Source organism: Mustela lutreola, chromosome 2, assembly GCF_030435805.1.
Source record: "Mustela lutreola isolate mMusLut2 chromosome 2, mMusLut2.pri, whole genome shotgun sequence".
NCBI lineage: Eukaryota > Metazoa > Chordata > Mammalia > Carnivora > Mustelidae > Mustela > Mustela lutreola.
The window spans coordinates 142287902-142313259 of record NC_081291.1 but is presented as its reverse complement, the minus strand read 5'-3'; the positions used below and the strand labels follow the sequence as shown (position 1 = coordinate 142313259).

Genomic DNA, 25358 nt, shown 5'->3' with positions numbered 1-25358 from the left:
GGAAAGCTAGCTACTCACCCACCTAAATTGTCAGCTAGCAGTCATTTATGAATCTAATTAATGATTATATATAGCTTTTCTTAAGTACTTTTTTCTTTTATGAGTAGGTTAATCTTTTATATTATCTATAGTATACAAACATTCTCACTTTTTCCACATCTTTGCCAAGACTTGTATGGTCACAATTTTTTATCCTTACCAGTCTGATCATTGTAAAAAGGCATATCATTTTTAAATATTTAAATTACTTATTTCACTGATTTTTAGTGAGACTAAACACCTTTTCTTACATTTATGGACATTTGCGTTTCCCGTTCATTGAATTTTCTGTTCATATTCTTTGCCCAGTTTTATCTTGGGTTGTTTGTCTCTTGCTTGTTGATGTAGGAAATTTTTGTGTTACTTATACATATTTCACCTTATGCTTATCTTCAACTTTGTTAGAGTGTATTTTGCAATACAAAAATTGAAACATTTATTTAGTCAAAAATATTTATTTTTTTCAGGATTTCTGCTTATGTATCTTAAGAAATTCTTTCTTATCCTGAGGTCATAAAGATAGCTTCTCATACTTTCTTCTAATTATAAGATTTCATTGATTACATGCAAACCTTTAATCTACCCAGATTTATGTTATCTATATAGTGTCTTTGTTATTCTTGGAAGAAAGGGAGAGAAATGATGGCCAGAAATCAGAATATCAGCTAAACTTTACTAAGAAGTCACAATGGCAGCCACTGTTCTGAGAACTATGTATGAACTTATTCAATCCTCAAACAGCTCTATGAGGTAGTAGCAGATATTATATCCACTGTATAGATAAAGAAACTGAAGCTCAGAGCCAAAGGTTTCAGAACTGGAAAGTGGCACAGTGTGATTTTAAACCCAGGAAGTCTGGCTTCAGCCTACTCTTGTAGGCATAGGAGTCAAGGATTCACCTACTCTCCTAGGCATAGGAGTCAAGATAAGTATGTTATCCTATTGTAATACAAAAAACCATAGTTTTTAACAAAACAAAAGATTGCCTCTTCTTTATGGGAAGTTTGTAGTGGGTCTGGTTGGCTCTCCAGAGCAGCAGTCCCCCATGTTGTGGCTCAGAATTCTGTGCCCATCCGCTGGCAACCTAATAATATCAACATTTGCTTCTACAGTTACTATGGTAGGTGAAGAGAAGGGACATGGAGAATCACATAGTTGTTTCTAAAAGCTTCTGCCTGGAGGGACATGTATCCCTTCTCCTGTTTCATTGGTTGAAGCAAGTCACATGGCCAAGCCTTACTTCAGGAGGCAGGGAAATGTTATCTTCTTATGTGCCCAGAGTAGAGAGGAACCAGACATATTGTTGTGTCATTGACCAGCCCTGTAACTTCCAACAGGTCCCTTTGCTTCTAATTTTAATTTTAATATCTGAACAATGACAGGATTCACTCATTTATTCAGTTGGTACCCACTATTTATTGGGTACCACCGTGTGGCCCTGCAAATGCAATAATAAACAGGATGCAACTTCTGTCCTCAAGTGGGTGGCAATTTAATAGCTATCTTACTGTTGATGTTTAGTTCTAAAATTCCAGGATTCCGTTAAAAGCAATTGCAATAACAAACCTTCTAGAGCATTACATGCTAGAGACTCAGGCATTTTCTTAAGAATTTCTTCCTTTTTGGTGTACGTGAATTCCCTTGGCTGCAGTGTTAACTCATTTCTAGCAACAGATATACACATGTACATCACTTTCAAATTCCTGGTGTATGTGCCTAGTGGTGCATGTGGGGGAAATAAAGCAGACTTTGGATTATTCTCACAGCTATTCTGAATTCAGTGGGCAGAACACTTCATTAAAAGAAAAAAAAAGAAGAAGAAAATCAATTTGATTGAGAAATACCTGGAGAGATAACTTTGCTACATAATGTACATTCCAGATATCAGAGGGTTTTCTTTTTATTACCTATGAATAAATAAAATTACAAAACTAAAGATTTCAAAACCATTTTGATTTGCAGTTAATTTTTCCCTAGAGGAATGTTTATTGATATAAAATGGAAGAAATACGAAGACGCATATTTGTGAGCATGCACAAAACTGGTTTGCCAATTTAAGAAAAAAATCTCTCAGGACTTGAAGCAGCTTGCCAAGTGTTAATTTACTAGTTGCCTGCAGTTAAAATACAGTTCACATGAAAAATTTATAAGAAGTTGAGGCATTGTCTTTAATCGTGATGCAACAGTTTAAAATTTGAATGAAATATGCAAAAAAAAATCCACTCTACTTTACATTGATCTGATTATGGGATTTCCTTTATTCTTACTACGGCAAGTTTAATTCTTAAACCAAAGCCAAAAAATAGTGATGCAATAGTTGGACACATTAAATAAATTTCTGCAATAGTTGGACCATTCTAAATAAATTTCTGATTAATCACACCTATTTGTCATTCTTCTTACAATCCTTTCACACTTAAGAGGTATTGAGTCGTTTCACAATTTAACAGGTTTTGATTAATCTGCTACTTGTCTGTACTTTGAATTTATTTAATATTGGTGTGCTTGTTCCCCTTCTAATAGTAAAACAAGGACAAAGACCATGATCATATACTCTCAGAACCTCTGATTTGCCCCGTAAGCATCCAATACCTATTATTGGGCTTTCTTGAAGGCAAATTAAGGGTAATCAGAATCTTTGAATATGTGAAGGGCTTACAGCAGTTTGTTATATTTACTAAGGAGATACCAATAACCATTCTCTATTCTCATTGTTATATTCTCCCTGAGTGATCCGATAATTGCCGTGATATCAAGCATTACCTTATGACTTCTAAATCCATGTCTCCAGTAATGGCTTTCTTCCTGAAGTCCACACAGGCATTTCAGCCACCATCACCATCTGGTTAGCTACACAGATAACTCAGACTCTAAATACATAAATGAGAATGCCTTCTTCCTCCACCTCAGCTCCCTTTGTGGTCTGTTTTTCAGAAGCGTGCCCTCATCCACGCAGCCCTATGATAGCACCTGGAGTTATCCTTGGTTCTTCCATTTTCTTTATCAAGAACCGAATCCTGTGGGTTCTACTTTCTTTAATAGCTCTTGAATCCATCCTCTCCCTACAACTTCCAACTTCAGTTCAGACCTTCATCTCTTACCTGATTCTAGTAATAGCTTCCTAAGCAGCCTTCCTATCTCCAGCCAGGTTTACTTGATTGTTTTGTCCATACGCAGGCCTATGACTTTTCTCATGCAAACCTGCTCACATCAGGTAGATACACTTCCAGTTTCACTCTGTTTGGTGAATGGGTGCAATTCCATATTCTGGTCCTTTTCCAGTTTGGCCGTATGCTCAAGAGGTCTCACTTGTGTCCTGAGAGCATTGCCCCTGTGTCCATACTCCTAAAATGCTATGTCTCAAGCCGTACTTGCCTCAATAGAGCTCTTTCTCACCCTGACCATGCTCCCTCTCTTCTGCCCATCTTATTTTCTCTCTCTCTCTCTTTTTTTTAACTTTATGGCAATTGTAGAGGACGAAGGGATGAAGAGAAGTGTGGGAGGGAAGAAATGAAAGGCACCAAAGAACTGGAACCCAGTTTCCTGATGCTCTTTCCCTTTTGATCCTAGAGTCCATGATCTGCTTCTGTAAAGATGCTTTCTATGCCATATTGTTTGTGTAGTTTTTGTGTGTCTCTGAGTGGGCTGTGTTATGTCAGTCCGTGAGCCTCAAACAACACTGTTGTGACTCTGATCAAGCTACTCCATAGTATTGGTGCCTCGAATCCATTTTGTTTGGCCAAATGGGCTGCAGGGCACTTAAACTGACACTAATCCCTTCGTGCCCACTCATGGCCTAGATGGCAGCCTGCATAGTCACAAGAAAACACACACTCCTGGTAGGATACCTCTAATCGCTCCTGTGATCAATAGTTTCCTCTGGTTCTGAGGGCCTTCTCCTGGTGTGCCTTTTAGATGGACTCTGGCAAGGCTTACAGAAAACTGCTCTTTTTAGTTTGAATTGATTCCTCTGGCCTTTGCCTGGGAACTTCCCAAAGCCCTCCACCCATAACTGCAATAAATGCATGTGTCCTAGGTCCTGCCTCTCTCTCTGCTTGCATCTTAATTTGACCTCCCACTGTGGTCCCTAGAGGTGTGCTGTGTACTTCCTCCAGGAGTAATAAATTTCTCTATTTCAATTTCCCTTGTGGTATTTTGTTGAACTGGGACTCACCATCTGGCACCCTGTGCTCCATTTAACAAACATTAATTTAACAGTCATAACAGGCAATGACCCTATCTACCAATATTACTCTGTCCTTTCAATGATTACCACATGAAAATCATTACTTAATTATTGTTTTTTTAAAAGATTTTATTTATTTGACAGAGAGAGAGAGAGAGAGCACAAGCAGGCCGAGAGGCAGGGAGAGAGAGGTGTGGGGGGGGGGAAGCAGGCTCTCTGCTAAGCAGAGAGCCTGATGCGAGGCTCGATCCTAGGACCCTGGGATCATGACCTGAGCCAAAGGCAGAGGCTTAACCCACTGAGTCACCCAGGTGTCCCTTAATTAGTGTTTTTTGATAATGGTGCAAAAAGGTATAGGAAAGAAGAAAAAAACCCAGCTGTTAAGAAAAAGGCAAACTGTTTCTAGACAATCTTGAATATTAGCTTACAATGTCCAAGGAAACAAACACTTACCTTCTGTTGTGGAAATGTGGACTCCATCATGGCTGTTTCAAAGCTGTGAGCACCTTCTGCCTGGGTCTTCTCCCACAGAGCTCTGAGGAATTGTACAGAATGACTCTGTATGGACAGGGGCTCAGGAAACAGACTCTGAAAGGGCATTAATGAGAAAATCATAACATTATCTCCTGTCTTAACAATATTGTTTGATCAACTACAATGTACTATTTGGGTTGAAATTCAACATGGTTTAAATTTAAGCAAATTAGCAAAAGAAAAAAGTCTATCTTTAAGATCAAGCATATATATTTAAGGTTTTTCATTTTTTTTTAAGATTTTATTTATTTATTTGATAGCAAGAGAGGGAACACAAGCAGGGGGAGTGGGAGAGAGAGAAGCAGACTTCCTGCTCAGCAGGAAGTCTGATGTGGGGCTGGATCCCAGGACCTGATCCCAAGATCATGACCTGAGCCAAAGGCAGACGTTTAAGTGACTGAGCCACCCAGAAGCCCCTAGGCTTTTCATTTTTTTTAGAAAAGTAAAATTATGGAATAGGATTTCAAGCCAGTTGATATTGATCTCTAAATATGCCTAACCTTTGTCATGTAATGTTTACCTTGATCATTTCTCAGGCATGAGAAATGATTTAGAATGTGGTTATTATAAATATTCATATTTATTTGTCAAAAGATCTGAGAATTATGGTATAAAATTAAAACTAGAGTACAAATATCAAGTCTGTTTATACAGATTAGATGATGAAGGCTAGAAATTAAATAACTAAGAGTTCACTAGGCAACAACTCAAATATGAATAGTATAAATGGATGGTAAGGAAACAAAAACACCTTTTTTTAAAAAAAAGATTTTATTTATTTATTTGTCAGAGAGAGAGAGAGCACGAGCACAGGCAGACCGAGTGGCAGACAGAGACAGAGAGAGAAGTAGGCTCCCTGCTGAGCAAGGAGCCTGATGTGGGACTCGATCCCAGGAAGCTGAGATCATGACCTGAGCCGAAGGCAGCCACTTAACCAACTGAGCCACCCAGGTATCCCAACAAAAACACTTTTAATCTTAAGATGTACAAGAGATAACTATTTCCAGAGCTAATACTCTAATTTTGGATAAAAAGATTGTTCATGTGAAAATCACATTTATACATATTTCATTCAAGTCAACAACAATAAAATTTTCAAAGGAAAATTTAAATTGTGTTTATATATTTACTAATCAATCATGGATTTAATAGTCATTTAAACATTGTGACATGATATTTATAAAGTGAGAAGTATTTTAATTGGAAGGAACGATTTTATAAAAACATAGAACATAATATAGGGCATAAAATATAATTTACATACATATAACACTATACATTTTATCCTTTATGTGTGAGGTATGATAAAATAATGATACTGGCTTATAAAATTTTATTTTTTGTGTCAATGACTGTCCAAGCATTAGTTTATCAGAACTTAGGTGGTCTGTGTGTATAAAGTATCTATTTAGTACATGAAAATTAATAACTTTCTTCCAGAAAAATCTAATTATTATCATCATCAAGATAAACTATTTCTTATGCTGAGTGGGGAAATGTGGAGGATCTTAGACCCCAAGTAAGTGGTCCACAGATCAAAAAAGGCTAAGAGCCATAACAGATAAATTGATTATACCACCCATAATGAGGACACATCTGGAAAATTCTTGATTATTATCAGAAAATTATACAGCATATGATTTTTCACTTAAAGAAGAATAGGACCTGATTCAACAAATCACCATTCCAAAGATGACCAGTTAGACTGGAATCTGTGAATTTAAGAATTCCATGAATGTGTTAACTTGACAAAGAAAGGCGAAAAGTTTGACCCAGCGTATAAGGGTAATACTGGGTTTGTAATGATCAAGTCAAAGATTTGTTTTTCTTGACCCCAAAGTCAGGATTCTCCCAGGCTACACAATATCAAGGTTGTAGAAAAAGAAAGGAAACATTGTAAAATGAACAAAGAAGAAAAGCATCATAAACAGATGCTTTCGGGTGATTTTGTTAAAGAGAAAAACAAAGCATCATACTTAGTCAATAAAATAAGACTGAAGGGACAAAAGTAAATCAAGTTGTTTGGTTTATTTTCAGAAAACTGACAAGTAAAGAACAAAGCTAATGATGAAACCAAATACAAACTCACTAATGGAAACTATTTGAAAAACATAAGCAAAGCAGAAGAAAAATAAGGTCATTTCAAGAAAAGGAAAAACAAAATCAATTCTGATTTTTATACTCACATACAATTTGATTCACATCAAAATCTAAGTTGTTTTCTATGAGACATTATTAAGTGTTCTTCTTATTAAGTGTTCTTATTAAGTGTTCTTCCTATAGGAAAAGATGGTTTTCCTAAGGCATGTCTAAGCAGCCTCTTTTCTTTCTTAATTACTATAGTTCCATTTTATGATTATGATCTTTTCAACATTAAAATTCATCTCTTTAAAAGAGCTTACCTTTTCTTTATAAGGAATGTAATTGGTTGGTAGGGGTTCTTATAGAAATATTTTATTAATAGAAACAAACTATACTATCATTTGACCTAATTTTTATCTGTTTTACAAATTCGTATTCTGTTTTTCTGCCTCAACTCTCTCTGCTTCTGCCTGAAACCCCCCATTTCATTTTTTAACACATGTGCTACTAGGAAAAGACCACCGAATAGGGGCTAGGTGGCCTGCAGTCTTTATTTAATTTTTTTATCTGTAAAAATGATGGCTGATACTCCTTCTACTACTAACATTTTATAATCTATATTCAACTTTTATTTGAAGTTAATGTATTCAAGATAAGTATTTCCCAATATTCAAGGATCTCCTCTGATGCTAAAAGCTTTGCATCAAGTAATTCATTAAATTGGAAGTTTCTCTTCATGTAACTTTACCTATATACATAAATTCTATGGGAAAAAAGGACATTCCAGTATCTTAATGATGTCAAAAAGGATATGTTGACACTAAAATTAATTGGAGATCGGAAGGCTGTAGAGAAATAAAGACAAACATTACGTAAGGAAAACTATTCCTCCAAATAAGCTGCTATTGTTGTCATTTAATAAAAAATATTTTTTCTTTCTTTCTTTCTTTTTTTAAAGAGAAGAACATTTTCTTCTTTTTTAAAGCTAAGAACATTCAAGATATTACTAGGCTTGGCCTCCTTAATACTAATCCAAATTTTTTCATAAAGAAACTACCCTAAAATATAAAAAACCCATGTTAAAAATTATTAGTAAAATGTGTATGCATTGCTGTTATTTATGTATGAACTCTAATCAAAGAATAATCTGGTAAAAATGATTATAAACTCAAACCCAACTAACTCACTAAGGAGTCATGACAAACATATATATACACACCTGCTGAAAGAGAAACATGATCTGGATCCATGGCTGAGGTTCTTGGCTGATGAGTATAAAACTGGATTTACTGTAGAGGCAGTAATGACCCTTCAGGGAGCAGGTGAAGAACAACTTTGCTACACAACTTCTGACAGAATCTAGAAATGAATAAACATAGCATTACACATAGATTCTTCTAGTGTTGTACTTTATACTTCAATATAGAAACACCTTTAGAAATATGTTCTTCAGTTTCAGTCTGCAAGCGAGTAACTCTGAACAACTGCGTGTTTGGGTTCCATTTCATGGAATGTAGATTTAACTAAAGAGGTCTTCAACAAGTTATATTTTTTCTATTCTCCTTTCTCTTCTTCTCATTTATAAAGCATCAGGAATCTCCAAACAACACACCTGGAAGAAAGAAGACCTGTCACCAATAAAAAGGGAGAAGAGTGTTATTACTATCTGATTGGGCACTTTGAAATGATAATGTGGGAAGGATAAACAAATGCATAAAGAAAACCCAGGCATTTTCTGGGCAGTGGGTAGTATGCCATGAGCCAGTAACGTTGTTCTCTTGGTTGTATAGGGGCCACAAAGATAGCCTCCAGAATAACTCTGCCAGTGGTGTGGCTTCCTGTGAACTAGCCTGGTGTGGTTTGAAAGTTTATCTTATACATTGAAGAAGTTCAGTAGGGAAAATTAATGAGATCATTTTTTAGGGAGGGGGGTGGTGGTGGTGGCATAGAACATATTTCTAAAGGTGTTTCTATATTGGAGCAGAAGTGGCAAGAAGCCACAACTAGGAGGAGCCATTTAATTTTTACCCCCTACAGGATGGGTGTTATTATTTCTATTTTAAAGCTGAGGAAACTTAACGCATTAGTGGATCAGCTTAGTGAACCACTAAGGAAACTTACTGCATTAGTGGATCACTTAGTGAACCAAGGTGAATGCCTTGGACAGATGAGTGATGCTCAGGGAAAGAAAAACTGTGGCAGAGCCAGGATTTGAACTCAGCTGAGCTGATGCCACATTAAGATGCTTTAGGCTCTAGCATACTGGGAATTTTTAGATCTGTCATATTGATAAAGCATGAGGTATTTATTCTTTCAGAATTAAGCTGATATTTTAAATGAAATATTTTGAGAATTAATGGATTTTAGTATGCACTACTTTTAAAAATGGAAATATGGGTTACAGTTTATTAATAAAGTTGATGGGGACCCTAATTAAGAAGCAGTCAGTCCCTAAGTAGCAGTCACACCTATGAGGGTGCTTGGGGTCCCTAGAGGACTGGGGAGTCCTATCTGTGCACTATAAGGACTGAGATGTGAGGAATGACAGGCTTATTAGGAAGAGCTTAGAAAAAATTAAGGAAGAGTGACCAATGACATATTAAGGAAGAGGACAAGGCATTAGAAATAAAGTCACCTGTCAATTTAGAAATATATATAGAAATCTTAACAATTAACAACTTTCTGTCATTCTGAAACACTGGTGTGTAAGAGGATATTTTTGTGAAGTTAATTGTTTTGGAGAATTAAAAAAAATTGGGTTGAGCATTCAATATCCTTGTATAAAATCAGAAATCATTTCTGTATTCTGTGGGTGAATGAATTATGAGATATAAAAATTGATTGAAGTTTCAGTGGAAAAGACCAAGAGGCCCTCCATTGAGAAAGAAAGAGCTCAATGTATAGAATTGAGCATAATATTGGCTTAAAATTGCCCTATCAGAAATTATTTGATATGGTAGCTAAAAATCCTTTTTTGGTACAGATGTTCTGGAAAATTGGATTTAAATTAATCACTACTAGAGAAATAGGAATCCAAGTAGCCCACAAAAGCACACACAAAAATGATACTTGAAATAAAGCTATCTGTGATGTATATGCTGAGACAGCAAATAGTGTGTTTTGCTTTAGTAGAAGGGTTCAAAAGAGAACAAGTTCTTTTCTAAAAACCTATGCAGTAGCTTGACAGTCACAAGTTGGACTTCAGGCCTCTACCATGAAAAAAGTTTTTGTATTTCCCTTTCCCTAAATATTCTCACTGCTCATTCATGTTTTATTCTGCAAATTAAAATTGATTAGATATATTTTACTGACCTGGAGTCTACCAGTTTCTATACACAAACTACAGGGGTCCCAGATCACACAAAATAGGCAAAGCAGTAGAAGATAGAGGTCTTAAACTTAGAAGCAAATATGCTGGCTATAAAAATAACCTGGTTCTGAGATATCTTCTGTTAATGCTTTCTATAACCTGATCTGTAGCAATATTTTTTCCTCACTTTTTTCAGAGCTGTCCTAACTTGGAAAAAATTCCCACAACATTAACACTTGTTTTTCTCTGCAATTTTCTCCCTCATGTTCACTCTGTGGTATTGAATGGTAGGCATGCAGTAAATGGTTGTTGGATGAATGAATGAATGTCAAACACTACAGGGAGAGCAAGAAAGGTCAGAATGTTGACCCTGCTCTTAAGAAGCTTACAGCCAAATGGGAAAGACATCTATAAGCAAAACATAAACTGTTTTAAGTTCATGGGGTAATGGAGGGACACAAAATTCTGACTGCTCAGAGAAATGAGTAGCTATTTTATTTGGAGAACAAGGGGAATCTTTTTGGAAGAGGAAATATTTGAGGTCACTTTGAAAGATAACCATGATCTTGAACTTAGAAAAAGTTGGGAGGAGAAAAGCATTTTAAGCATATGGAACATCCAGAAAAAAAATCATATAAAGCATTAAGTTTAAGGTAATTCCAGATGGTAAGGTTAGTGTATCGGGGTCACTATGATATCTTTTGCTTATACAGTTATTGTCCAAAGGGTTATTTATTTTTACAGAGTACATGTTGGAGGTCATGCTTTGCTAAATATAGAATGCTTTGTATATACCATATCTGATTATTTCTTTCTTTTGGTAGACAATAGCCTATCTTTGTAAAAATCAAAGGATTTGTTATGGTCTTTATAAATGCTGAAGTTAACATTAACATCAATAATTGTATAATATAATGTGTTATAAGTTGAAATATCCAAAATATATACATCACACACATGCGCAGATTTAAAGGTATGATACAAAATTCAAGAATAGGTTCCAGCTCAAGATGGCAATATAAGAAAACCTTGAACTCACTGATAAGCAATATGCTTGATAAAGAACTTAAAGCAATGATCTCAAAAATACTAACTGGGCCGGAGAAAAGAATGGAAGAACTCAAGTGACACCTTCAATAAAAAGATAGAAAATAATAAAAAGAACCAATCAGAATGGATGAATACAATAACTGAAACAAAAAGCACTAGAGGGAATCAACAGTAGATTAGAAGATGCAGAAGACTGTACCAGCAATCTGGAAGACAGAGTACTAGCATACAAGCTGAACAGTAAAAAGAGAAAAGGATTTTTAGAAATGAGGATTAAGGGATCTCTTGGACAGTGTCAAGCCAACAAACATTTGCATTGTAGGGGGTCACTGAAGAAGAATTGAGAGAGAGGTGTAGGAAACTTATGTCAAGAAATAATAACTGAAAACTTCCTTAACTTAGGGAAGGAAATAGATATTTAAGTCCAAGAAGCACAGAGTTCCAAATGAGAGGAACTCAAGGAGGTCTACACCACAGCACGTAATAATTAAAATGTCAAAGCTTAAAAAGGAAAAGGGATCATAAAAGCAGCAAGAAAGAAACAAGAAGTCACCTCAAGGGAAAACCTGTAAGACTGTAAGATGAATTTTCCGCAGAAACCTTGCAAGTCAGAAAGAAGTGGCCTGGTATGTTGAAAGCGCTTAACGTAAAAAAACTACAGCCAAGAATACTCTACCTGGCAAAGTTAACATTCAGGTTTGAAGGTGAAATAAAGAGTTTCCCAGACAAACAAAAAATAAAGGCATTTATCACCACTGAATCAGCCTTACAAGAAATGTTAAGGGGATTTCACTATTTGCAGATGACATGATACTACATAAAGAAAACCTAAAGATTCCACCAAAAAAAAATTACCAGAAGTATTGTATAAATTCAGTGAAATGGCAGAGTACAAAATTAGTACATAGAAATCAGTAGTGTTTCTATACACTAACAATGAAATCACAGAAAGGAAAATTTAAAAAGTAACACGATTTATAATTGTTCCAAAAAGAATATAGTACCTAGGAATAAACTTAACTGAAGAAGTGAAACACCTGCACTCTGAAAACTGTAAAACACTGATGAAAGAAAATGAAGATGACACAAACAAATGGAAATCTAGTCCATGCTCATGAACCTATTTTGATATACTGTTATGAATGTGAGTCCATAGTTTATTCAGATTTCCTTAGTTTATTTTTAGTGTCCTTCTTCTGTTTCAGCGTCCCATTTAAGATACCAGGTGACATTTATTCATTATGCCATCTTCAGACTCTTCCTGGCTGTGGCAAATTCTCAGATTTTCTTTGTTTTTGATGACATTGACTGTTTTGAGGAGTACTTTTGGTATGTATTTTGTGGGATATCCCTCAGATAGCATTTGCCTGTTTTTCTCTTAGGATTAGACTGAGATTTTGAGTTTTACGGAGGAAGACCACAGATACAAAGTGCTATTTTCATCCTAACATGTCAAGAGTACCATTTGATCATCATAGCTTAATAAATATTGATGTTGACCTTAATTGCCTGGCTGAGGTAGGTTTTACCAGATTTCTCTACTTTAAAGTTATTCTTCTTTTTTCCCCTTTTCACATTACACTCTTTGAAAGGAAGTCATTATGTGTAGAGCACACTTAAGGAATGGGGAGTCAGCTCCACCTCCTTGTGGGGAGAAGAGCTACATAAATTATGTAGGATTCTGGACAAATTTATCTCTTCTTTCTTCAGTTATTTAATTCAAAATGATTTAATAATTATTTTATCAGTATACACTTATGATAATTTATTTTGTATTTCAGTACTATTTTATTTTGTTTGTTGCTCTAATTGTTTCAGCCTTGGCTATTTGGAACTCTTTCAGTTGCCTTCTGTGTTCATTTGGTGTGCCCCCAACACTGTGTGTGGTTTGGCTTTGTTTTGTTTTTGATCACTTACCTACTTCCTGGGACTAAAAGATGCTCCAGACTCATCACGATTGTTTTCTGTCCTGTGATAGAATCAGCTGTTTCTCTAAGGAGTTCTTTTTATTGGAGAAGAGTATTAGAAACTGAGATCTGGGTACTGGGGTGTCATTGCCCTTTGGCCCTCTCAGCTGTCAAAACAAGGAAATTATGTGTGTACACTAATCTGGGTATGTACATATGTCTGTATTTTCATAAATATCTATCTGTATCTATGTTAAGCTAAATATGGGTTCATACCAATGACTTCATTTCATTACTATATGGCTCATTCTAGCCTCTTCTCCTTACTTATCTGAAAATTCCTGCTTCAACAGTGAGAAGCCTGGCTCTCACTTTGTAGTATTTTTTTTTTTTTTTTTCAAGTTTGCCCCTCATTAAGGCAGAGGAGGCTGAGCTTTTATTTATTTTTTTTTTTTCTATTAAATTTGCTAATTTTTATAGTAATAACAATCTAGAATTCTATAAACATATATTTTTATCCCCAGGGGTACAGGTCTGTGAATCACCAGGTTTACACACTTCACAGCACTCACCAAAGCACATACCCTCCCCAATGTCCATAATCCAATCCCCTTCTCCCAAACCCCCTCCCCCCGGCAACCCTCAGTTTGTTTTGTGAGATTAAGAGTCACTTATGGTTTGTCTCCCTCCCAATCCCATCTTGTTTCATTTATTCTTCTTCTACCCACTTAAGCCTCCATGTTGCATCACCACTTCCTCATATCAGGGAGATCATATGATAGTTGTCTTTCTCTGCTTGACTTATTTCGCTAAGCATGATACGCTCTAGTTCCATCCACGTTGTTGCAAATGGCAAGATTTCATTTCTTTTGATGGCTGCATAGTATTCCATTGTGTATATATACCACATCTTCTTGATCCATTCATCTGTTGATGGACATCTAGGTTCTTTCCATAGTTTGGCTATTGTGGACATTGCTGCTATAAACATTCGGGTGCATGTGTCCCTTTGGATCACTACATTTGTATCTTTAGGGTAAATACCCAATAGTGCAATTGCTGGGTCATAGGGCAGTTCTATTTTCAACATTTTGAGGAACCTCCATGCTGTTTTCCAGAGTGGCTGCACCAGCTTGCATTCCCACCAACAGTGTAGGAGGGTTCCCCTTTCTCCGCATCCTCGCCAGCATCTGTCATTTCCTGACTTGTTGATTTTAGCCATTCTGACTGGTGTGAGGTGATATCTCATTGTGGTTTTGATTTGTATTTCCCTGATGCCGAGTGATATGGAGCACTTTTTCATGTGTCTGTTCCCCATCTGGATGTCTTCTTTGCAGAAATGTCTGTTCATGTCTTCTGCCCATTTCTTGATTGGATTATTTGTTCTTTGGGTGTTGAGTTTGCTAAGTTCTTTATAGATTCTGGACACTAGTCCTTTATCTGATATGTCGTTTGCAAATATCTTCTCCCATTCTGTCAGTTGTCTTTTGATTTTGTTAACTGTTTCCTTTGCTGTGCAAAAGCTTTTGATCTTGATGAAATCCCAGTAGTTCATTTTTTCCCTTGCTTCCCTTGCCTTTTGCGTTGTTCCTAGGAAGATATTGCTGCGGCTGAGGTCGAAGAGGTTGCTGCCCGTGTTCTCCTCAAGGATTTTGATGGATTCCTTTCGTACATTGAGGTCCTTCATCCATTTTGAGTCTATTTTTGTGTGTGGTGTAAGGAAATGGTCCAATTTCATTTTTCTGCATGTGGCTGTCCAATTTTCCCAGCACCATTTATTGAAAAGGCTGTCTTTTTTCCATTGGACATTCTTTCCTGCTTTGTCGAAGATTAGTTGACCATAGATTTGAGGGTCTATTTCTGGGCTCTCTATTCTGTTCCATTGATCTATGTGTCTGTTTTTGTGCCAGTACCATGTTGTCTTGATGATGACAGCTTTGTAATAGAGCTTGAAGTCCGGAATTGTGATGCCACCAACGTTGGCTTTCTTTTTCAATATCCCTTTGGCTATTCGAGGTCTTTTCTGGTTCCATATAAATTTTAGAATTATTTGTTCCATTTCTTTGAAAAAGATGGATGGTACTTTGATAGGAATTGCATTAAATGTGTAGATTGCTTTAGGTAGCATAGACATTTTCACAATATTTATTCTTCCAATCCAGGAGCATGGAACATTTTTCCATTTCTTTGTGTCTTCCTCAATTTCTTTCATGAGTACTTTATAGTTTTCTGAGTATAGATTCTGTGTCTCTTTGGTTAGGTTTATTCCTAGGTATCTTATGGTTTTGGATGCAATTGTAAATGGGATTGACTCCTTAATATCTCTTTCTTCTGTCTTGCTGTTGGTGTAGAGAAATGCAACTGATTTCTGTGCATTGATTTTATATCCTGACACTTTACTGAATTCCTGTATAAGTTCTAGCAGTTTTGGAGTGGAGTCTTTTGGGTTTTCCACATATAGTATCATATCATCTGCGAAGAGTGATAATTTGACTTCTTCATTGCCGATTTGGATGCCTTTAATTTCCTTTTGTTGTCTGATTGCTGAGGCTAGGACCTCTAGTACGACGTTGAATAGCAGTGGTGATAATGGACATCCCTGCCGTGTTCCTGACCTTAGCGGAAAAGCTTTCAGTTTTTCTCCATTGAGAATGATATTTGCGGTGGGTTTTTCATAGATGGCTTTGATGATATTGAGGTATGTGCCCTCTATCCCTACACTTTGAAGAGTTTTGATCAGGAAGGGATGTTGTACTTTGTCAAATGCTTTTTCAGCATCTATTGAGAGTATCATATGGTTCTTGTTCTTTCTTTTATTGATGTGTTGTATCACATTGACTGATTTGCGGATGTTGAACCAACCTTGCAGCCCTGGAATAAATCCCACTTGGTCGTGGTGAATAATCTTTTTAATGTACTGTTGAATCCTATTGGCTAGTATTTTGTTGAGTATTTTCGCATCTGTGTTCATCAAGGATATCGGTCTATAGCTCTCTTTTTTGGTGGGATCCTTGTCTGGTTTTGGGATCAAGGTGATGCTGGCCTCATAAAATGAGTTTGGAAGTTTTCCTTCCATTTCTATTTTTTGGAACAGTTTCAGGAGAATAGGAATTAGTTCTTCTTTAAATGTTTGGTAGAATTCCCCCGGGAAGCCGTCTGGCCCTGGGCTTTTGTTTGTTTGGAGATTTTTAATGACTGTTTCAATCTCCTTACTGGTTATGGGTCTGTTCAGGCTTTCTATTTCTTCCTGGTTCAGTTGTGGTAGTTTATATGTTTCTAGGAATGCATCCATTTCTTCCAGATTGTCAAATTTATTGCCGTAGAGTTGCTCATAGTATGTTCTTATAATAGTTTGTATTTCTTTGGTGTTAGTTGTGATCTCTCCTCTTTCATTCATGATTTTATTTATTTGGGTCCTTTCTCTTTTCTTTTTGATAAGTCGGGCCAGGGGTTTATCAATTTTATTAATTCTTTCAAAGAACCAGCTCCTAGTTTCGTTGATTTGTTCTATTGTTTTTTTGGTTTCTATTTCATTGATTTCTGCTCTGATCTTTATGATTTCTCTTCTCCTGCTGGGCTTAGGGTTTCTTTCTTGTTCTTTCTCCAGCTCCTTTAGGTGTAGGGTTAGGTTGTGTACCTGAGACCTTTCTTGTTTCTTGAGAAAGGCTTGTACCGCTATATATTTTCCTCTCAGGACTGCCTTTGTTGTGTCCCACAGATTTTGAACCGTTGTATTTTCATTATCATTTGTTTCCATGATTTTTTTCAATTCTTCTTTAATTTCCCGGTTGACCCATTCATTCTTTAGAAGGATACTGTTTAGTCTCCATGTATTTGGGTTCTTTCCAAACTTCCTTTTGTGGTTGAGTTCTAGCTTTAGAGCATTGTGGTCTGAAAATATGCAGGGAATGATCCCAATCTTTTGATACCGGTTGAGTCCTGATTTAGGACCGAGGATGTGATCTATTCTGGAGAATGTTCCATGTGCACTAGAGAAGAATGTGTATTCTGTTGCTTTGGGATGAAATATTCTGAATATATCTGTGATGTCCATCTGGTCCAGTGTGTCATTTAAGGCCTTTATTTCCTTGCTGATCTTTTGCTTGGATGACCTGTCCATTTCAGTGAGGGGAGTGTTAAAGTCCCCTACTATCATTGTATTATTGTTGATGTGTTTCTTTGATTTTGTTATTAATTGGTTTATATAGTTGGCTGCTCCCACATTGGGGGCATAGATATTTAAAATTGTTAAATCATCTTGTTGGACAGACCCTTTGAGTATGATATAGTGTCCTTCCTCATCTCTTATTATAGTCTTTGGCTTAAAATCTAATTGATCTGATATAAGGATTGCCACTCCTGCTTTCTTCTGATGTCCATTAGCATGGTAAATTCTTTTCCACCCCCTCACTTTAAATCTGGAGGTGTCTTCGGGCTTAAAATGTGTTTCTTGGAGGCAACATATAGATGGGTTTTGTTTTTTTATCCATTCTGATACCCTGTGTCTTTTGACAGGGGCATTTAGCCCATTCACATTCAGGGTAACTATTGAGAGATATGAATTTAGTGCCATTGTATTGCCTGTAAGGTGACTGTTACTGTATATGGTCTCTGTTCCTTTCTGATCTACCACTTGTAGGCTCTCTCTTTGCTTAGAGGACCCCTTTCAATATTTCCTGTAGAGCTGGTTTGGTATTTGCAAATTCTTTCAGTTGTTGTTTGTCCTGGAAGCTTTTAATCTCTCCTTCTATTTTCAATGATAGCCTAGCTGGATATAGTATTCTTGGCTGCATGTTTTTCTCATTTAGTGCTCTGAAAATATCATGCCAGCTCTTTCTGGCCTGCCAGGTCTCTGTGGATAAGTCAGCTGCCAATCTAATATTTTTACCATTGTATGTTACAGACTTCTTTTCCCGGGCTGCTTTCAGGATTTTCTCTTTGTCATTGAGACTTGTAAATTTTACTATTAGGTGACGGGGTGTGGGCCTATTCTTATTGATTTTGAGGGGCATTCTCTGAACCTCCTGAATTTTGATGCTCGTTCCCTTTGCCATATTGGGGAAATTCTCCCCAATAATTCTCTCCAGTATACCTTCTGCTCCCCTCTCACTTTCTTCTTCTTCTGGAATCCCAATTATTCTAATGTTGTTTCGTCTTATGGTGTCACTTATCTCTCGAATTCTCCCCTCGTGGTCCAGTAGCTGTTTGTCCCTCTTTTGCTCAGCTTCTTTATTCTCTGTCATTTGGTCTTCTATATCACTAATTCTTTCTTCTGCCTCATTTATCCTAGCAGTTAGAGCCTCCATTTTTGACTGCACCTCATTAATAGCTTTTTTGATTTCACCTTGGTTAGATTTTAGTTCTTTTATTTCTCCAGAAAGGGCTTTTATATCTCTCGAGAGGGTTTCTCTAATATCTTCCATGCCTTTTTCGAGCCCGGCTAGAACCTTGAGAATTGTCATTCTGAACTCTAGATCTGACATATTACCGATGTCTGTATTGATTAGGTCCCTAGCCTTCGGTACTGCCTCTTGTTCTTTTTTTTGTGTTGAATTTTTACGTCTTGTCATTTTGTCCAGATAAGAGTAAATGAAGGGGCAAGTAAAATACTAAAAGGGTGGCAACAACCCCAGGAAAATATGCTTTAACCAAATTAGAAGAGATCCAAAATCGTGAGTGGGGAGAAAGGGGATAAAAAGAGGTTCAAAAAGGAAGAAAGAAAGAAAGAAACAAAAAGAAAAGAAAAAGAAAAAAAAAAGAAAAGAAAAGAATTTTTAAAAAAAGAAAACACCTAAGAAAAAAGTAAAATATATATATATATATATTAGATAAACTAGTAAAAAATCGTTAAAAAAGAAAAAGGTAACAGTTAAAAAAATTTTTTTTTTACCCGAAGGCGAGAAAAAAAAAAAAAAAAAAAGAAAAAGAAGAAATTAAATTAACTGCAAGACTAAAAAAAAAATCACAGGAAAAAAGCCATGAGTTCCGTGCTTGGCTTTCTCCTCCTCTGGAATTCTGCTGCTCTCCTTGGTATTGAAACCGCACTCCTTGGTAGGTGAACTTGGTCTCGGCTGGATTTCTTGTTGATCTTCTGGGGGAGGGGCCTGTTGTAGTGATTCTCAAGTGTCTTTGCCCCAGGCGGAATTACACCGCCCTTACCCGGGGCCGGGGTGAGTAATCCGCTCGGGTTTGCTTTCAGGAGCTTTTGTTCCCTGAGCGCTTTCCGTAGAGTTCCAGAGGACGGGAATACAAATGGCGGCCTCCTGGTCTCCGGCCCGGAGGAGCCGAGAGCCCAGGGCCGCACTCCTCAGTGCGCGCTCAGAGAACCGCGCCCAGTTACTCCCGTCTGCCTGACCTCCGGCCGCGCTCCGAGCTCACCGAGCCTGCGACCGGTTCAAGGTAACACCGAGCTGCGAGCTTACTGTCGGCTCTGTCTCTGTAGCCGGCTTTCCCGTTCCAATACCCGCAAGCTCTGCGACACTCAGACACCCCCGATCCTTCTGTGACCCTGCGGGACCTGAGGCCACGCTGACCCCGCGTGGGCTTCGCCCCGGTTTAGCCTCTGGAGCGATGTCCCTCAGCGTAACAGACTTTTAAAAGTCCTGATTTTGTGCGCGGTTGCTCCGCCGCTTGCCGGGAGCCGGCCCCTCCCCCCGGGGTCTATCTTCCCGTCGCTTTGGATTCACTTCTCCGCCGGTCCTACCTTTCAGAAAGTGGTTGTTTTTCTGTTTCCAGAATTGCTGTTCTTCTTCTCTTCGATCTGCCGATGGATTTTCAGGTGTTTGCAATCTTTAGATAAGCTATCTAGCTGATCTCCGGCTAGCTGAAGCAGTCTCAGCTTGCTACTTCTCCGCCATCTTCACTTTGTAGTATTTTTATCTGTCTACTATAGAAGGTAAAGATCACTCTCTCTCCTTTCCTTCCTCCTTTCTGGCTTTCTTTCTTAAAAATCTTTATATATTTAGCATCTACTATAGTACCTGGTATAGAGACTTGGTATAACAATGATAATTTATTACACTCTATCTGTTCCTTCTGGAACAAAGATAAAACTGTAGGATAACCCCATGAACATAGTGAGAAATTATAGCAGTAATAATACAATATTAACTTCTATGTTGAAATTTTACTTCACTTTAAACAATCCACAATGCATATCTAATATGAGAGATACATTTGCTAATGTGAACATTCTACCTTAGTTCAGTCACTTGTATTTTAGCTGTTTTCCAGATGCCAGTATCTTCTTATGTTATGATCTTGCAAAATAAATATTTATTTTATTCATGGTTGTAAAGTGCTTAAAAAAAAATCTAAAAAGTATACCAACTAACATTTTGGAAACCATAAAATTAGAAATGGTCCTAAATAACATCCTGAAATTTCAAAAAGAAGTTATAATTTTATAGTACTATTTTAAAAGTCTAGCAGAAATTCTAAGTCAAAAAAAACTATAACCAAAAATAAAAATTAGATTTTAGTTCATATGTGTACGAGTGCATGTGAATTGCTTGAAATAAGTAAGTCAATGTGTGAAACAACTAATATTAGTATTTATTCTCTTACCACTTTGTTAGATGTTTTATATAATTCAATCAACCATTCACTCCTTGTAAGTATCTATGAGAATCTCTTTTCACTTAAGATATTAAAGGGTCAGAGATTTAAGGGACTTAATCAAGTAATAAGATGTGGAACTATGATTTGGACCCAAGTTTATTAAAATGCCAAACCTATACTTTGTTCATAAAGAGATACTACCTCCTTGAAAGCCACACTGTCTAAAGACTGGAATCTGCCTCCCAAGCTGAGCTATCTGTAATTTGTGCAGGGACAAGATCAAGAATCCAAGATAAATTGTCAGTATCTTTAACAAGACCATATAAGTTGTCCAGCTCTAGAAATGTAACCTAAGGCTTTAATTTCTATGTAATTTCTATATAGCCAATGTAATTTTTTTAACCTGGGAGTAGGACAAGTCTTCATAAATCTTAAGAACTGTGGCAAATTTATAAAGAAAAGTTATTTACAGGCCTGTGTAAAATGGCAGTAATTGGTCTCTTTTATCTTCAGTGTGCTAAGTAGAAGAGGTTCTAAACCCCATAGGAATTATCAAAATGGCTATGCTTAGAATTTCTTGAGGTGGACAAAACTGTGGAATCACATGAAGGAGGATTGTGGTGGTAATTTTAATGCCCCATGATGCTCTGCTAGCTGCTGACAAGTATGACTTTTTTCTAAATATCTATATTGGATCTGAGAAACACATCATTCTTCTTGGGAGACTAGATACTTATAACGCATCACCCAGGGTGGTTCTTATACATAATCTATGCCATTATATACTTTTTATTTAGAGATAAATGCCTCTTAAGAATAAATAGAGAATACAGCTTTGACTGTTTATATATATGGCTAGTAGAAATATCAGAGAGTTAGCTTTATTTTTCAGAAAAAAGAATAAGCTAGCTCTTGTTTTGAATTTATTACTGAGCTCACACTTTGGAACATCTCTTCCAGCTAAATAAGGATCAAATAAATGTATCTGGCTTGTTTCCCAGGTATTTTAGTTGAGCTATTTGTCTCCATATCCAAACTACATTTCTAGAATGATTTGTAAAAACTCAAACACAGGAATATATTTGCTGAAATTGCTAGACTGAAAGGATTCATACATTGAATATATCACATATATGCAACAAATTCAGAGAAGGCTTTTTGAGGGACTTAACAGCAAGGGAGATAATCTTCATTGACTCCTTACTTTGTACATAGGTATAAACATAACAAATTGAACCTTTATAAAGTAGATCTTGTTATCCTCATTTTAGAGAAGGAAATTTCAAGATCAAACTTCCAGGAAGCAATTGAGCTGTAATTTGAACCCAGGTTCCAAAGTCCTTTTCTTTCCAGTATATTATTGAATGGTTCAGATAAAAACAGAGGTAATAGAAGTACCTCAAAATGGAAGTATGGGGAGCACCTGGGTGGCTCAGTGAGTTCAAGCCTCTGCCTTTGGCTCAGATCATGATCCCAGGGTCCTGAGATCGAGCCCTGTATCGGGCTCTCTGCTTAGCAGGGAGCCTGCTTCCGCCTCTTTTTGCCTGCCTCTCTGCCTACCTGTGATCTTTGTCTGTCAAATAAATAAAATCTTAAAAAAAAAAAAGAAAAAAAAGGAAGTATGGTTCAATGGAAAGATCATTGGCCCAGAAATTAGACCACCAGCATCTTATTGGGTAGCTTCCTGTCATCTTTCTCTCTGTCCTCTGGCTTCTTATCTGTAAAATGGTGGCCAACCAAAAGCTGATCCAGAAAGTACTTTTTAAATTTTACACTTTTATTTGCTTATTATCTTTCGCTCTCCTAGATTGTACGTTCCTTGAGGGTAAGGATTCTTTTATTGTGGTAAAATATATGTAAAATGAAATGGACCATTTTAGCTATTTTTAGGTGCACAGGCCAACGGCAATAAGTACATTCATATTATTGTACAATCATCACCACCATCATATAATATAAAATATATTTATTATATTACTATATAAATAAAAAATTAGACTCTGAAAAACAAAGATGAATTTCTGAAATGACTTTGAAATGATATCAAATAATTCTTTTTTTTTTTTTTTTTTTTTTTTTTTTTTTTTTAAAGATTTTATTTATTTATTTGACAGAGAGATTACAAGTAGGCAGAGAGAGAGAGGAGGAAGCAGGCTCCCTGCTGAGCAGAGAGCCCGATGCGGGACTCGATCCCAGGACCCTGAGATCATGACCTGAGCCGAAGGCAGCGGCTTAACCCACTGAGCCACCCAGGCGCCCTCAAATAATTCTTTAAAAGTAGACATTGCTTTAGTCATTGTGGTACTTCCAGGGCTTTGATCTACAGCAGGAGCTCAGAAGTGTGAGTTGTTGAACTGATGTGTGCTTAAGAAAAAACTACCAAATTTCTCAGTTGATAAAGAATCTAGGGCAGGAAAGTGATGGGAAAAGAAACTGTGTCTTATTTTCACTAAGTTCTACTTACAGCATTATTGATTGAGAAATAGTCTCTTCTCAGCAGCTGGCTGGCCACAGGCCATATCACATGCACATGTGTGCGACATCCACATCCAGAGCCAAAGTACAAGGCTCATTTTTCTGCTTACAGCAAAAATTCTAGTCGGTTCCCAAATAAGCATGACAGATGTTTTTATTTGGAATCATCCAAAAAATGAAAAAGTTATTTTGCAAGTGATTGCTTTACTAATACAAATAAATTCAGAGAAGCAAAGGGAAATTTGGTAATTGCACATTCAGAAATGTACAAACCATAGTTGTACAAAGTCCTATTTCTTTGACCCTGGTTTTAGAAAAAAAGTCAAAATCATATTTTCATATATGAACATATATATTTATATAAATGCATGGAAGAAAGATCTGTAAGACTATAGTTCAATCATTGATAGTGATTATTCTGGATTGAGAAGTGGGACTGGACATGCGGAGCATACATTTTTTTATTCCATACACTTCTATTATTATAACTGTCTCGTCATGGGTTTATATTTGTGTGTACCTACATAATTTAAAAAGAAAAAAGATCATATACAATGAAAAAGTGGATATTGATTAAGTAAAGTGATTTTAATAATATCTCACTAAATTACCACGCAATGGAGCCAATATTTAGTTTTTAAAATATTTTTCTTTTATGGCTTCCTGAGTTTACAACATTTGTCCTAATTCATGTGAACCTCCATATACTTATCAGTCAGATGCGTGTGACAGTGGTGGTAGGATAGACATCAGATGATGATAGCAGTAACAAAGAGAAAGATAAAGTAAAATAGAATTCAGTTGCCCAAACTGGATTAGGTAGCATCACAAAAGCTTTGCTAGCAAAACTTCTGTCTTTTTTTTTTTTTTTTTTTTTTTTTTTTTTTAAAGATTTTATTTGTTTAATTTACAGAAAGAGACACAGCGAGAGAGGGAGCACAAACAGGGGGAGTGGGAGAGGGAGAAGCAGGCTTCCCTCTGAGCAGGGAGCCCAATGTGGGGCTCGATCCCATGACCCTGGGATCATGACCTGAGCCAAAGGCATCCGCTTAACAACGGAGCCACCCAGGTGTCCCGCAAAACTTCTGTCTTAATGAAGGATATTAATATGTAATTTTCTCCCTTTAGTCCATCAACCCGTGAGCCTGGAGGACTTGCATTATAGATTGGTGGTATGGAGCAAGTGGCAGCTAGGTCAATTGTATGGTTGGTAGGGAAAACATAACATAGAGGAAGTAGAAGAGAAGACTTTTCAGTTCGGGTAGGAGAGATTGTGGAGAGAAGGAGAGAGACAAGTGTAAAGCCTTCAGATGCAGGTCCTGACTTTCCCGTCTTTGTGCTTCAGTCTGTTCAAGAGGGAATATATTAGATAAGTTATGGTCACACTGGGGGCAATGGTGATCTTTACCAAGGAGATCCATTCCCAGGTGGCACTCACCACCAATATAAGGCAGCCAACTTAGTTACAAGCATAGCTCATGGAGCTAAACAAAGAATGCCTGAGGTTCAACTCTCATGGACCACCCTTGCCTCTCTTATTGAGTGGACAGGAGGAAGAAGAAGCTGCGACTGTTATTGGGCAGCTTTTCAGAGAAATCACTACAATGCATGTGGGGGTGGAAAGCTCCACATGGTGGACTCCAGGGAGCATTGTCCGAGGCAGAACTTGGACGGGCCACAGCACCAGTGGGTGCTGAGATGGGGTCGGAGTGACCAGGTAGAGCTATGGGCCTGTCCCTGTGCAGAGTTCTTACATGATATTACACCTCTTTAACCTTAAGTTGGGAGAGGGTGATCAGGCAAACAAAGGACACTATCCTCTAGGCAAGAAGACACTATTTCTCCACCCTCCACTTCCAGGCCCAGTGCTTTCTTGCCATCACATAGAAAGAGCATGCCACCTTAGGGAGATAAGCATAGAAGGAAGTAAGACAAAGAACATGTTCAACAAAATGAGAGATAGTTTCCTAAATGCTCTATTCAAATGATCGCATGGAATTAAATTTAAATGAGACTCAATTAATTTCTCCCCTCACTAGCCAGTGGTTAGTTACTCCTTATGAGTTCTGAACAAAATGACCATATATTTTCTCTACAAGTATGAATTATACTGTGCAATTTTGTAATATCACAATAAATGAAAAGTAATGATAGATATTATGATGATAGATGAGAGATATAATAGATAGATAGATAATGATAGATATAATGATAG

At 36.9% G+C, this 25358-nt stretch overlaps 1 protein-coding gene across 1 annotated transcript in view; it reads right to left on the bottom strand.

The window, feature by feature from the left end:
• VEPH1 (ventricular zone expressed PH domain containing 1) overlaps positions 1-25358 on the bottom strand; it is a 247870-nt gene that overhangs the window by 49407 nt on the left and 173105 nt on the right. The window contains 2 exon segments of the mRNA XM_059163672.1: positions 4679-4813; positions 8061-8200. Coding sequence (XP_059019655.1) covers positions 4679-4813; positions 8061-8200 — 275 coding nt within the window.